This window comes from Callorhinchus milii, unplaced genomic scaffold (assembly GCF_018977255.1).
Source record: "Callorhinchus milii isolate IMCB2004 unplaced genomic scaffold, IMCB_Cmil_1.0 Scaffold2, whole genome shotgun sequence".
Lineage (NCBI taxonomy): Eukaryota > Metazoa > Chordata > Chondrichthyes > Chimaeriformes > Callorhinchidae > Callorhinchus > Callorhinchus milii.
Window position 1 is genome coordinate 15177862 of NW_024704743.1, and position 15835 is coordinate 15193696.

Consider the following 15835-nt stretch of genomic DNA (forward strand, 5'->3'; position numbering starts at 1 on the left):
AATGGCCTGTTTCTGTGCTGTAACATTCTGTGATTCTATTAAATGGGATCATAATGCAGTTGTAGAAGACTATGATAAAGAGAAACATCTTAGAAATTGTAGTTGTATTCTAAAATAGCAATGGGTGAACTGAAGGTACAACAAATTGCAAGTAGATTTGAGGGAAAATCCAGGTTTCCGAATTGCTCCATGGTCTTAAATGTTAAGAGTGCACTTGTTGATATCTTCGATAACCCCTGTTGTATTGCACTGGATAGTGCTTTATTGACTTAAAAGTGATGCAGAGGCTTCCCTGATGGCTCATCAAGTTTATTCAGTGATTGGCTAATCCATACAGCCTAGGCAAGACTTTGTTTCAATCTCTGGTATGTGCTATATCTGATTAGCTGATCTTATCTGGGCTGACAGTGCTATGATTGGTCTCAGGATCCAATTCTGCTGCTGTCTGCTGTCCAGGGACCCCTGTTGTAGGTGCATGTGTGTAAACATGCTATATAAGTTGTTGTTATGTGCGTACATCTGATGCAGATGGGATCGACTGATGTCCCCCTCTCGAATAGCCTGCTAACATGCTCTGTTGATGCCATGGTAATGATGAGTTACCCATGGATGGTTCCCCAGAGAAGGCAAAAAGGAAGGGAAAAAATGGCAGAAAAAAGTAAAAAGAAATGGCAGTGAGGGGTGTTTCCTGCTTCCTTTACTTTGATATGGGCATGAAAAGCAGATGGCTCAGCGTACATACACAGATAATAATAATTCCTTGCAAAGCGCTTCGCAGAATATACTATAAAGTGAAATGATTGTATGTTTTGTGAGCAAAACACATGTGAAGTACTGCTTGCAGACCATAACTAACGAGATTGTTGATAAGAATAAAAGCTGTGGAATTGGAAGAGGCAGAAAGGTCCTACAAAGAGAGCTGATAAGATATGCCTATGGGCTGATTACTGGCAAATAACATTCATTACAATGAATGAAAGGTACTGCATATTGGAAGTAAGAAAAGCAAACTGGTGCACTCCGTGGATGGGGTAGAATTTCCTAAGGGGGAGGCTGAAAGAGATCTAGGGATGTTGGTTGACTTATCGCTGACTATGTCAAAACAAAGTGAGGCAGCAATTAATAAGCCAAACTGGATGCAAGGCCAAATTGCTAAATCATTTGAATTTGGATCTCCAGACATCATACTGTGGCTTTCTAGTGCTTGGTCAGGCCACACCTGGAGTACTGGACACAGTTCTGGTCACCGTGCCCAGGCTCTCGAGGCAGTGCAGAGGAGAGCAATGAGGGTGACCCCCAGTGTTGGAGGATGCATTATGAGCATTGATTAGCCAAGCTAGGGCTCTTCAATTTTGAGAGAAGATGACTGAGGGGATGCTTTTGAGGTGTGTAAAATTTTAAATAGGATTGAAAAGTAAATCCAGAACAATACTGTCGGGAGTACCAAAACAGAAGAGCAAGAGGATATAGGCTTCAAGAGTTGCAGAGAGCAATTTCAGGAAACTTCCAGGAAGTTTTTCTTTATTCAGAGGTAATTAATGACTTGAACAGATTGATGGTAAGAATGGTTGAAGCCAGGACACGTTTAAAAAGCAGCTTGATACTGTGATGGGAGGACAGCAGAGTGGGTTTTCTTCGGAGGGGTGAGATCAGATGGAGATATCAGGGTTGATTAAGATGGATACTATTAAGTGTCCATGCCTCTGTCCTGATAACTTCAGGATTAAATGATGGTTCGGAAGTGCAGTTCCTGTTTCATGCAAGTTTCACTCATAGTTCAATAAATGATGGGTAACTGTTGTAAATTTTTGTTTGCATTGGACAAAGTTCCTGTAGATAACACTATTTTATGATAATTCCACAGCAGGAGAAATAATGCTGCTGACATTCCAAATGGACTCTTTGATGCAGAATGTTTAGATGCAACTTGTGTGTTTGATGAACTGATCTGCAAAGATCAACGATTCATTCAGTGTGAATTGAGTGAGAATCTCAGTATCGGTCATGGTGCCATAGAGATGATTATTGGTAACTTTGGTGGGCGGGCTCCACGAATGTTAACTTTTTCGCAAAGAAACCAGAAAGGCTATTTGCACATCATTTTACCATAACAGCACACTGGCACTGATTCCACATTTTCACAAGTGTGTAGATCGTGATGGTGACTTTGTGGAAAAATAGCTGCACTAGTATATTTTTAAAAAGCTTCTTTTGTATCTATGTTAAGTTTTGTACGTTAACAATTAAAAAATTTGAGTTGTCCATCATAATTGCAAGGTATGACTGAGATGTCATAAATTTAGATATACCATAAGATTATCGATCAATTTGAATATACTTATTTTGAGTCCAGTCAGTGGATTTGTATCTCTGTAATCTATAAATTCTAATTGCTTCATTGGTACAATCCCAGTTTCTATTACTGTGACAAAAATATTTAGCTTTTACAACATTGTGGATTTATTTCGTAGGTGACTATAAATTGGTTATTGGCCTTTTTGATTATTCTGAAATATAAACTTAAATCATTCCTTTTTTTTAGTAATGTAAATGTTTATGCAGGTGTTTTTTTTTAAAAAAGGCTGTAGTTTGGACTGAAATTATGAAATTGGTGAAAAATAGAGGTGAAAGATGCAACTTCCACCAGGATTTCACACAAGAGTGAAACATTGTGTGCTATTCTATTTAGACTGATCTAATCCATGTGAATAACTGCAAAGAGTTATAATATCTTAATTTATGATAATATCAGAATTTCTGGATACTGTATACATCCAGAATTTGTAGTTAACATAGCATTTCATTTTTATGTTTGTGGGTTCCTTTCACTGTTTTCAGTTAATTATGTTAAAAATACAGTGGAACCTCAATCTTTGAGATGGGAATTCAAAATGGATGCCATTTGCAATTGTGTGATGATCATTTAATTTCACTGAATGCGTTGTCGTTCACCATACAAGAAATTATTACATGAAATGGGTGGTTCACAATTTATTTATTGCACTGTATTTAAATTTGTGAGATAGATGTTATAATTTAGGACAGAAACTATGTTATTGTGGGCAGAACAATTTTGCTTGTTTTAACACTAAGCTAGTTTCAGATATGAGCAACATAACAGTACACTAAAACCCCAACTAGCTAGACTAATGGGGGGAGAAATCTGGTCTGACCAGCGGGAATTTGCAGCTAAGTGTAGTTACAATGCCGATACCAGAAAAATACCAATAAATGCTGGTATGGGCATTGGAATTGTTTCGATCCCATGAAAAGAAGACAGGTTGAAAGGTAGTGAATAAGCTGTCCTCTGCTCACGAGATTCAATCCGAGTCAAAGTCACTGTGAAGACTGTGAGGTGGGAAAAACATCATTTGGGCTGTTCATGTTGGTACAAGCTAGGAGAGTTGGGAGTTGAGCCTACTGATGGGCCCACAGAATTTTTTTTTAATTTTGCTGTTTCAGACTCAGCCTCGTTCGAATTCCGGATACCTGGAGTCGAGGTTTACTGAATGTTGCATTTTCTATTTCACTTTGGATTTACTGTATTCAGTATTGTGACGGTATTTTTTTATACATCAACGCAACAGCCAATTGGAGCACAGCAACATCCCACAGCAGGCTGAAGCGAATGACCAATTTTATCTGGGGGACTATTGGCCAGGACACTGAGGAACATAGGAATAGGAGTAGGCCATTGAGCCTCAAGCCTGTTTCACAATTCTATTAGATCATGCTTGATCTGTACCTCAACTCCATTTACCTGCCTTTGCTCCATATCCCTTGATACCCTTCTCTTGCTAAATGTGCCATGGGATCTTTAACTTCCAGCTGAACAGGCAGAAAGGAGCTGGGTTCAACTTATTCAAAGGACTGCACCTCCAACAATGCAGCATTTGATCTGATGATCATAACCATTAAAATACTTCAGAGCACTTTATCCTAAACTTAAGTCTTTGAAGCTTGTGGCTATTCATTGAAAACATTGGGCAAAATTTTTTCAAAAATTAATTTACAAAGTTATCTTTGGGATTTCAGTGAAACTTAATGGCATTACCCATGAGGTAGACGTTACAGTAATAATATTTAAACTATAGATTGCTGAATAGAGTTTTGGAATGAAATGTTTCTGGGTCAGATGTAACCAATGACAAAACCAAAAAGAAGCAGCTAAGCTGAGCATTTTTCACGGTTGACTGATGGGAGCTATATTAAATGCAAGGATTATTAATGTTTATTTTTAGATTTCTTTCTAGTCTTCTCATCTCTCAAATGAAATCAAGATATTCTCTTATTGGAGAGCGACAGGAAAGGACTTGGCTTAGTTACTCAAACGGTTAAAAATGAATGTTTCTTCTGTCACAAATTGGAGAGCATACTCTTTGTGCCTAACCTATCTAATAATATCTCGCAAGAGCTATGCTTAGGAAGGCTGCCAAGGTTACTGCTATTTACAGAATAGTGGCATAATATTTCAAAACTACTAGTGTAAAGAACTAATATGTACTAGTCTTTTCTTGAATTACGATCTTTATGTTGAGTCTACATGAATTCAAAGTACAGTGCATCATGTTATTGCATTCTTTTCTTCATCAGCCCCCCACACACCCTGTTGCTTAAGGAAAAACTGTGTGATCCAGCAGTTTACATTCAAGTATATTCTTTGTGTTCGCCATATTTAGGTTTCCAACAACCATATTCTTTTAACATTTATGATTAAAAAAAATAATCTACAAACAGGAAATGGAGTCATGTTAGCGTATTGATTAGAGCACTAGCCTCACTGGCCTGGGTTCGATTCCCAGGCAGGATGAAACGTTAAGCAATTTTCCTTACTCCACACACCTGTTTACTTGGCAGTAAGTAGGAAACCAATTGTTAGCCGATTGGAGGATCTCTTTTCCGGAGTAATAATCTCTTCAAATTAAAAAAAAATTTGGTCACTCAATCCACAACTGTTTGTGGGACACTGCTATACACAATTGGCTGCCACATTTTGCCTACAAAATATACATTCACTTTACAATATTCTGTGGATCTCCTTGAGACGCATTGAAGATGTGATAAGGCACTATATCAAATACAAGGAATATTATTATTAAAATGCTGGAAACTCACAGGAGGTAGATCAATATCTGAAAGGGAAAAATAGGTCAGAGGTTCAGGCATAACCTTACCCTGGACTGTAGAGCTCCTCCATCAAAGTCAGGAGCTCTTCGTTTCAGGTAGATTTCATCCACTCGCCACTGAAATAGGGCGCCGATCCCCATGAGCATATCTGTCAGTTAGCAAGGACACTTGTCATATTCCCATTTTTCTTATACGTAGGGAAATGTTTCACATTCATGTAATCCCATCTGATATTTATTCCGTGAGTCAATGGTAAAATTCGATAGAGAGTATACAGAACAACAGTACAAATATTTTTCTTAGTAAAGGGTGTGCACCATGGGGTTCCTTCTGCCTAATTTCTGAGCAGATAAATGCTAAATCTGTGCACCTAAAATAAGGGCATTTGGGCTTAGCAATAAAGCATTTTAACTGATAAGAACCTTTTCACACCTTAAAATACATTGTCACTGATCTTACTATGAGCCAACAATAATGTGAAATTAAAAATCAACTTCAGAATCTACACTTTTTTCTAAACCTGAAGATTAGATTTGGGGTCGTATTGATCCGTTTATTTTTGGCTCAATTTAACAATTTATGGAGATGCTGCCCAATAGTAGGATAAATTCTAATACAAACAAAAAATTAGTACCAGTCTGGAATCAGGATAAAAATTACTTTAAGGATCTAAATAAAATATTCCAGAAAAAGGTTAGAAAAAGTGATGTTCCAATATGCTAATTTTGATGGAATGGTAATTCTTATGGCAAACCTGATTTGAATGTTTGACTTAGTCTAATTCAGCAATTTTATAATTTTGTAAGAAATCTGTTCTTTATCCAAAAGGAGACTGTGTTAAAACCATTCATATCATTTAAATAATTACCATGTAATAGTTATCATGGCAGGAGAAAATAGGGTTGATAATGTGTACATGAGAAAATATAATATAAACTCCCCTCATGACTCATTTGATTAAAGTACTATTCAAAGAAGCTGGAGGCCAGAAAAGTTGTGTCAGCTGACCTTACTTGGGTTGCTGGTAGTAGGAGTCAATGAATGGCTTCAGCATCCAGGGCTATGAGAAGAAGCACCTTTAAGGTGTCAGTAAACACTATTAAACGTTGTATGTGAACATTAATTGAGAGCAGGAATCCGCTTGGATGTTATTTCTCTGCCTATTCGCATAGCTTGATGATAAGTATTGCCTCGGCCTCCATGTGAAGAATCGGCAAGGTACTGGAACTTTGCTGGCGCCTGTGAATTGATGCCTCAAAATAATTTGGTGTCCAGTGGGTTGGGAGAGGTGGGGAAGAGATGAAATAACTAAGAGTCTGAAAGAACCTGTTTCATGTTTGATGTTAGGTATGTTTGAAGACTTGTTTCTTCATCCTTTTATAGATAATAAAATGAATGGTAAGTAGGGTTTCACTGGGGTTGAATTGGTTCTGAACAAACACACATAACAAAGTCAGGCAGTCCTGCAGCAAATCTGAGACATTGTGATAGTTGATTTGTTTAGAACTATTAAAGAGAAAGCCTTAAACAATAGGAGAACCATAGTCAGGCATTGTTAACATTATGGTTTTAGCTGTTTTGTCTATTAACAACAACAACTTGCATTTATATAGCCCCTTCATGCAGGGTAGCATCCCAGAACAATTCACAGTTTCGGAGTCTGACAACGAACCAGGGGAGAGGGAGGTGACGGTAAGCATGATCAAAACGGAAGGTCTTAGGTGGGATTTGAAGGTGGGGAGGGAGGGGGCAAGGAGGAGGGATTGAAGAGAGAGAGTTCCAGAGTTTCAGAGGCAAGGTGGCTGAAGGTACAGCCACCGATGGTGGAGCAAAGGGCACGAGGGACAATCAGCAGGCCAGAGCCAGCCGAGCAGAGGCAGCGGATGGTGGAGTGGGTGGTAAGCTGGTTGGATAGATAGGAAGGTCCAAGAGAATTAAGTGATTTGAAAACGAGTGAGAGGATCTTGAAATCAATCCGTTCGGTGATTATTTTTTTGTATTATTATTGGGAGTCAGTGATGGTGTGATGGGGGGGCTAACATCTAACCTAACACTGAGGTGATAGATAATGCGGATCAATGGATACCATCCACATGGATGTTCAGAAGATATTTGATAAGATTCTGCACAAAAGACTTCTGCCTAATGTTAATATAAACTTGGAGCCATGTCATGGATAGCAAATAAACTGGGAAGTAGGGAGAGAGTTGGAATAAAAGAGACATTTTCTGATTGGCAGCAGTGATCAGTGTTGTTCCCTTGGGATTGGTGCTGTGGCCTCAGCTTTTCGCTTTATACATAAATTAAATAGATATAAAAAGAGGATAGTGTTTCCATCATTTACACATAAATCATCTTGATATGGGAACAGGGGGTAATGCATCTATATTTACAGCTGTTACTGCAAATTATAGTAGAAAATTGCAAAAGGATTATGTGACTGGGCAGAACATTTAGACGTATGGAAGTTAGGATGTATAAAGGGAGAAACTTTAGCTAGGGATACATGAACAAATGGGATGTAATAGTTCAAGTATAAAATACTATAAAAAAAAGTTCCAGATGCAGAAAACAGTCAAAAAAAAAGGTGACCCTGTCCCTGGGCTTTATAACAGGATATATAATCTAAAATGAAGGAAATGCTGCTGTAGTTCCACAGAGCACAAGTCAGGCCTCATTTGGAGTATTATGTTCACATCGTTTTAGGAAGCACATGCCAGTTTTGGAAAGATTTTCTTTGATTCTACAATTTGCTGGAGTATGGGGAATAGACAGGTACATTTTAATTGCTTTTTCAAAAAGCTAGCACAGACATGAATGGCCAACTCGCCTTCTGTGTTGTAAATTTCTGTTTCTGAGTCCAGCAATGAAGTTATAGGGACTTGGCAGTTAGAGGCTGGGTGAACAAGTTGGTTATGGGATTATGTAATGAGATATTCAAAATAATGAAGATAGATGCAAAACATCTTTTCCCTCCAGTGGGGGAATCTGGAAAAGGAAACATAATCATAAAATTAGAATTTCCACAGCGCTGTAAATGGGGTCCACATTGCATTGTGTTAAAAACTGAATTTGTGTTAGAAAAAAAGTGTTAGAATGGAGCCGCACCAGTGTATCACAATCAAGCTGTTGGTTGTTAACACTGACTTGTAATACTCCTACAGTGGAAAATGTCTTCTTTTGATTTACTAAATGTGGCATGTCTGAAGCTGATTTGAGAGTATCTTCATGTGATGTTTGTCTCAGCATTCAATGCACTTAGCTGGTTCTTCCTGTATGACATCCTGATTGGATTTCTTAATTGATTATGTAGAAGGTGAAAAAGACAAAGAAATCATGGAGACCAACATGCACTGTTCAATGCAATTGAAATACAAGATCAAGTGAATCACCTAGCAATTTTTATTTGCAATTTCCTGCATTGGAACATAAATATGTAGCAAAACATTTTTTAAAAAAAGTAAACCTGTGTAGAATTTAAAGACTGTTCACATGCTCCAGATTTTTACAACGTTTATCTAGGCCACACCTATGCTATTTCAAGCAATAATTTCAAGTTCTTTCCAAACCTTTTGCTTCCAATTTCCTTTACCTTTTTCTCAAGTGCTTTTTCGCTCCCAGTCTCTTATCTTTTGTTTTATGTATGTTTAGGTAGCATAAATTAATTAATGTAGAATATGCTCTGAAAAACATGTTAAATTTTAACCAGGCAAAACGGTTTTCTATATGTGTTCTGTCAATTGTTCTTTCAAAAGTCAAAATAAAATGTGTAAAGCCGAGTAGGCAAATATTTGTGACATTCCTGATTGCAGTTATTCTTAAATCTCTAAAGCATAACACTGCTCTAACGTACATAGCAGTAGTTTAACTCTGGAACGCTCTCCCTCAATCCCTTGCCCCCTCTCCCCTTTTTCAAGTCCCGCCTGAAAACCTTCCTCTTTGACTGTGCTTACGGCCACCTCCCCTCTCCATCGCCCTCCCCGACTCGGAGTCAGGTTATACCACTGTTAAGCGCTCCGAGACGCTAACCTGCGTGGAGGGTGCTATATGAATGCAAGTTGTTATTGTCGTATTGTTTTTGTTTAAAATGCAACAATAGCTGCAGTATGGCACTTTTTCAATATACGACTAAAATACCAAAGTACATTCCAATTTTAAGTGATAAAGCACTGAGGCTGATTTGAGCTAAACTTGTACTTGCATGTAAAAAAAAATCCAGATGCTGTTAATGTTGTAATTTAGTAATGGTTAACATGTGCTGTTCAGATTTAATAAAGACTACCTTTGTTTTTGTATAAATGGAGACATTTCAGTGCCTATTCAGCTGATTTGTAATATCAAGTTAAATCTGAAGAACTGTTTGTTTGTTAACACAATATTCCACTGTTCCAAGCAAAATACTCTTATCAATTTAGGAAGCATTTCTGTGAGGAAATTAACAGCATTATTTATAATCATGTTCAATAGATTGACAATTTAAAATGTTTCGGAAACTGGTTAGCAGACTTATATCAATGCTTAATTTAGAATCATTAGAAATTACAACATATAAATAGACAACAACGGCAAGAACTTGGATTTATATAGCGCCCTCCACACCGGACGGCGTCTCAGAGCGCTTTACAGTAACGGATCCCGGGGCCGAGCCAGGGGGAGGGTGGGGATGGTGACCAAAGGCGTGGTCAAAGAGAAAGGTCTTCAGCAGAGACCTGAAAATGGGAAGGGAGGGAGCGAGACGAAGGGAGTGAGGAAGGCAGTTTCAGAGCCTCGGGACATAGTGGCCGAAGGCACGGCCGCCGAGGGTGGAGCGGAGACAAGGAGGAGGCCAGACCCAGAGGAATGAAGGCAATGGGTACTGTTTTGAGGAGAGAGGAGTTCAGAGAGGTCGGGGGTTGCAGAAGAGTGCAGGGACTTGAATACAAGGGTGAGGATCTTGAAATTGATCCTCTCTGGGATAGGCAGCCAGTGCAGTCTGGCAAGGACTGGGGTGATCAGGGAGCAGAGTTTCGTGCAGGGGAGAATGCGGGCGGAAGAGTTTTGAATGATTTAGATTTTATGGATGGTAGTGGATGGGAGACCGGCAAGAAGGACGTTAGAGTAGTCCAGCCGAGAGGTGACAAAGGCATGGACCAGAGTTTCAGCGGCTTTTGGGGAGAGGTATTAGTGGAGACGGACAATGCGTCAGAGGTAGAAGAAAGTGGTGCTGGTGAAGGATCAGATGTGGGGTAGAAAGGATAATTGGGGGTTGAACCTGACGCCTGGGTTGCAGACGGGTTTGGAGAGATTTAGGGGAGGTCGGGTAGGTGGAGGAGGTGAGAACCGTAAGATTTTAGACGTTGATGAGAGCCAAAGAGTATGGCTTCCGTCTTGTCAACATTCAGCTGAAGGAAGTTTGCGCTCATCCAGCCCCTGAGATCTGACAGGCAGACTGACAGAACATCAGGGGACTGGGAGTCGCAAAGAGAGGTGGAAAAATAGAGTTGGGTGTTGTCTGCATACATGTGGAAATGTACCCCATGTCTGTGGATGACATCCCCAAGAGGAAGCATGTAGATCAGAAAGAGGAGGGGGCCAAGGATGGATCCTTGGGGTACCCCACAGGTGACCGGGTGAGAGCGGGAGGAGAAGCCGTTTGTGCAGATGTACTGCTGGTGGTTTGTGAGGTAGGACTCGAACCAGGCTGTAAGAATCCACTGAGGTGGATGACGGAGGAAAGACCCTTTGTCTGTTCACACCAATGCTGATGTTACCTGTTTGAGATAACAACAACAAAATTACATTTGTATAGCGCCTTTCACGTCGGAAGGACGTCCCAAGGTGCTGAACAGACAGAGTTTCGGACCCAAGCTGGGGGTCGGAGTCAGGGAGTGTGGAGGGCGGGGTGGAAGCAGGGAGATCAAAAGCACAGTTGAAGAGGAAGGTTTTGAGATGGGTCTAGAAGGAGGCAAGAGAAGGGGCGAGTTCCAGAGGGTGGGTGCAGAGTGGCTGAAGGCCGGCCGCCAATAATGGGGCAAGCGATGGAGGACGTGAAGCAGCGGAGCCCGCTGAGTGGAGTGAGCGAGCAGGATGGTAGGGGGTTAGGAGGTCGCAGAGGTAGGTGGGAGCAAGACCATGGAGGGCTTTGAAGAGGACTAGGATCTTGAACTGTATCCTCTATGTGATGGGAAGCCAGTGGAGTCGGGCAAGGCTGGGGGTAATAGGGTCATGGAGCTTGGTGTGGGAGGACTCGGGTTGCAGAGTTCTGGATGATCTGCAGCTTATGGAGGGAGGAGTTGGGGAGGCTGACAAGCAGTGAGTTTGCTTAGTCAAGCCTCTATGTAATGAAAGCATTTCGGCGGCATGCGGTGTGAGATAAGTTACTTGAAGTGACCAAACACCCCTTCCCTTGCCTCCTTCGAGGTCCATCTCAAGATCTTCCTCTTTGACTGCACCTTCGATCATTTTCCCACCCCACCTCACTTGGCCCCACTTCTCGAATCCAAGCCAGCTCAGATACATTGTCTCAGATACTGTCCTTGGAACATCCTCCCGATGTGAAAGGCACTATGTAAATACAATTTGTTGTAGTGTGCATTTGAGCAATGAAGTGATATCAGGAAGTGATATCAATGGCAACCTGACGACCCGGAGGACAACCATCATTTGGCCGCCCTATTTCCCGCACCACTACCCTCACGCCTTCGCCCTCTTCCCAGAACCATAATAGGGTCCCCCTAATCCTCACTTTCCACCCCACTAGCCTCAAAATCCAAAAAATAATTCTCTGCCATTTGCGGCACCTCCAGCGTGATCCAACCACTAAGCGTATCTTTCCCTCCCCTTCCCTCTCAGCGTTCCGAAGGGACCGTTCCCTCTGTGACTCCCTGGTTCATTCCTCCATCACCACCAAAAGTTCTTCTCCTCCCCGGGACTTTCCCATGCCAGCGTAAGAGATGCAATACCTGCCCTTTCACCTCTCATACCACTGTCCAGAGCCCCAAACATAGATTTCAAGTGAGACAGTGATTTACGTGTACTACCATCAATGTATTTTACTGCATTCGCTGCTCACGATGTGATCTCCTCTACACTGGGGAGATAAAATGCAGATCAGGTGACCGATTTGCTGAACACCTCCGTTCTGTCCGGAAGCACAACCCCGAACTTCTGGTTTCTTGCCACTTCAACTCTGACCTCTCCATCCACGGTTTCCTACGCTGTTCCAATGAGCCACAGTGCAAGCTCGAGGAACAGCACCTCATTTATCTGCTAAGGTCCTTACAGCCCTCAATATTGATTTCAACAATTTCAGACCATAACAGCTCACCTTCCCCCTCCCCCTCTTCTGTGACCATTATCACATCATCTTGGTCCCAGACACATCTTTTTCTCTCTCTGGTCTGCCTATTTTGTTGCAATCTTTATCCCCCTTTGTTCTGCAGTATTAACACCTCTTTTCCCCTGCTTTGTTGCAATCCCCCCATTTGTTTTGAATTATTAACCCTTTAATCCATCATCCCCTGTCTTCTACCTCATTTTCTCCTTTGTCTTCCTTGCCCTGCCTGCCCCCAGCCCTTAAAAGACTCTCCCTCCCAACAGACCCCAATTCTGACGAAGAGTTATGGCCCTGAAATGTTGACTCACTTTCCTTTCTTCATAGATGCTGTCTGACCTTCTGAGCATTCCTAACAACTTTTTTTTAATGTCAAGATTGGTGCCCATTAGATGTGTTTACAACACCACCACCAAAATTACATTTATAGAGCGCCTTTCACGTTGGGAGGACGTCCCAAGGCCCTGGACAGTCAGGGGTCAGGACTCGAGCATGGGGCAGGGGTGGGTTAGGGGTGAGGGAAGGCAGAGAAGTGGGAGGGCGACTGAAGGCACGATCGAAGAGCAGGGTCTTGAGGCCGACCTTGAAGGAGGCAAGGGAGGAAGAGAGGCGAAGGGACTGTGGGATGGAGTTCCAGAGTGTGGGGGCAGAGAGGCTGAAAGCTCGGCCACCGAGGTAGGGCGGGTCGGCGGGAGACATGGAGCAGGCAGGAGCCCGCTGAACGGAGGGAGTGGGCAGGTTGGTAGGGAGTCAGCAGGTCAGAGGTAGGAGGAGGCAAGGCCATGGATAATGGTCTTGAAAGTGAGGACGAGGATCTTGATTCCATTTTTAGAGCGCCTTTCACGTCGGGAGGACGTCCCAGCAGCAGGGGAGTGAATTGATGGAAGCTCGCATTCCATGGAGGAATGTACATACAAAGATAACATTTAGCTAACCTGCCTGTGGTTTCATCTATCATTTTAATTTGTTTTTATGATTTGTTAGTTGAAACATTTTCATTTTAAGCAACCATGCATGTTGGATGATCCAATGTGCTAGTTTAGATTAATTTGACAAAGGATTTATTGAATAGTTGTAGAATTTCCATTAGTCTTGTGTATTGTGTAACATGGTGACGTGTCATCTGAGTGAAGTCCAATTTTAAATAGCTTCATGAAATCAATTTTACTACAACCAACCTCAATATCTAGAATGTGGAGAGATTGTTTCACAGTGAGTGCCTCTCCCAGATGGACGTGACTACAGATCAAGATCTACTGGGATTCTGCCAGATAGAAAATTGCTCACATTTCTGGCCAGACAAATTCCTTGAAAGCCTATACCGCATTTTAGAATGTTTCTGGCAGCAGTTTAGCAACCACCAATGTCTAGGTCAGATCTGATGAGCATTCTTGTTGAGGCTAATGTTGGGCAAGGATAATAATAATAATCCTTGCATTTGATATGAGTGAGAATGCGGTATCTTCGGTGTCGTGCATGTGGTGGAGTTGTCCTTTTTGTGTTACATAACTGCTTTTGGGACCTGCTTTCTGTTTTCCCTCCAAGGTTATATTGTTGTCTTTATTTTCCAAATTTTGACCCTATTCATATTCTTGTTGTGCTAATAAATGTGCAAAAAAGGGAGTTTTTGGTGATTTTCTGGATGGGGCAAGAGCTCATGGGACAGCCATGCATAGTGTATTATATTTATTGCTCCCACTTGGAACCTTGGTCTCTGATATGAAAGAAGGAGTTGTCACCTTCATGTTAATCTTGCAGAATACTTCAGAGCCATTTTAAAAAGAATGTGTCTGATGTTCCTTGTCTGTTGCTACTATCTCCCTCATAAGAACACTGCAAGTGAACCGTGATAGAGAATCTGACTCAACCAAGGAGGACTACATTTCTGATGAGTTCCTCATTTTTCCCAAGGCTGCAGCTTATTCTTTGAAGATGTTTTATTATTTGGCCACTTATAGGTTTTATATAAAATGTGATATTTGTGTTGTTTTATTTTGAAATGGGAATTACAACAACAACAAAATTACATTTGTATAGTGCCTTTTCACGTCGGGAGGACATCCCAAGGGGCTGGAATTAGACTGTAAATGTCTCAGCATCTATTATTCACTTGCTTGAGTACCTTTTAAATCAATTGTTTGAAAAAATACTGGTCATTTCAATATCCAGGAAGCAACTGCAGTGTTGAATGATTTGTTTTGTTGTACATATTACAACAATGATCAAAGCCATTTTGTTTTCGCAAAAGAGAAGCAGATGGTCCCACCATTATAGGAGTTTTACTGATTAAAATTGCTTTTCTATAGGAATAAATATCTTTTGTTTAGTCCGAGCATTTTGGTTTAATGAAATAATTATAGGAGTTTTTTTCATTAATTCAGGGGCATCAAAAGATGGAGCAGTGGATGAAGATGATTTCACAAGAGCATTTGATGACGTGCCTACAGTACAGGTATTTACACAATACATTCATTTGGAAAAAGCCTTTCCGATGACTTGCACTCTAACTACAATATATTATTGAACTAAATAATGGTGGTATTAATAGTAATAACAATAATAGCCCTTGTATTTGATGTAGCATCTTCCATGTCCGGAGGTTGTCTCAAAGTATTTCTTAGGGCTTCTTATAAAGTGTAGTAACCATTTTGAAGGCAAACCCTGCAGACTGTTTCTGTACTGCAATCTCCCACAACAGCCATAAAGTGAATGATCAGATTTATCTGAGGAATGTTGGGCCGGACACTGGGAGAAACTTATTTTCTTTTTAAATAGTGCCATATGATCTTTATTATCCACCCGAACAGGCACAGTTTAAGTTTAAAGTCTTATCCGAAAGATAATACCTACAACAATGCAGTGCATCTCCAGCACTCTATTGGAGTATCAGACTAGACTATGAGAGTTCAAAGTCCCAACATGGGCTTGAACCCCACACCATCCTTTGGATGAGACGATATACCAAGGTCCCATCTTCCTGTTCAGGTAGATGTTAAAGATCCCATGGCATTATTCGAAAAGAGAAGCAATATATCCCAGCCAACAATCCCCCAAATAAAAATTAATTCACTTAATAGCTATTTGTGTGCAAATTGGCTGCCACTTTTGTCCAAAAATTCAAAGTAAAATCCTGTGAAGCGCTTAATAAGGCGCTGCAGCAAATGCAAGGATTATTTTATTGGCAAAGAATAAAAACACTGGCAACGAATAGTTTGCCCAAATGACTTGTTTCTGTTCTGTAACATTCTATGTAATTCTAAGTGGATGACAAAAGTTTTGTAGTTGAAGAACCGATCTGTTTTTTCTGAGTTTTTTTTTTACCCCCTCTCAGATTGAATCTAGCAATCTGTTTATGTAAGTGATGGGCAGCCTCAGAAACAGAAAATATTCATTTTA

The 15835-nt window shown here is 40.8% G+C and overlaps 1 protein-coding gene across 15 annotated transcripts in view; it reads left to right on the forward strand.

Moving 5' to 3' along the window:
• clasp2 (cytoplasmic linker associated protein 2) overlaps positions 1-15835 on the forward strand; it is a 173301-nt gene that overhangs the window by 75235 nt on the left and 82231 nt on the right. For all 15 annotated transcript variants that reach the window (XM_042332202.1, XM_042332203.1, XM_042332204.1 and 12 more), the window contains one exon: positions 14821-14891. In XM_042332202.1, coding sequence (XP_042188136.1) covers positions 14821-14891 — 71 coding nt within the window. The remainder of the gene's footprint in view (positions 1-14820; positions 14892-15835) is intronic.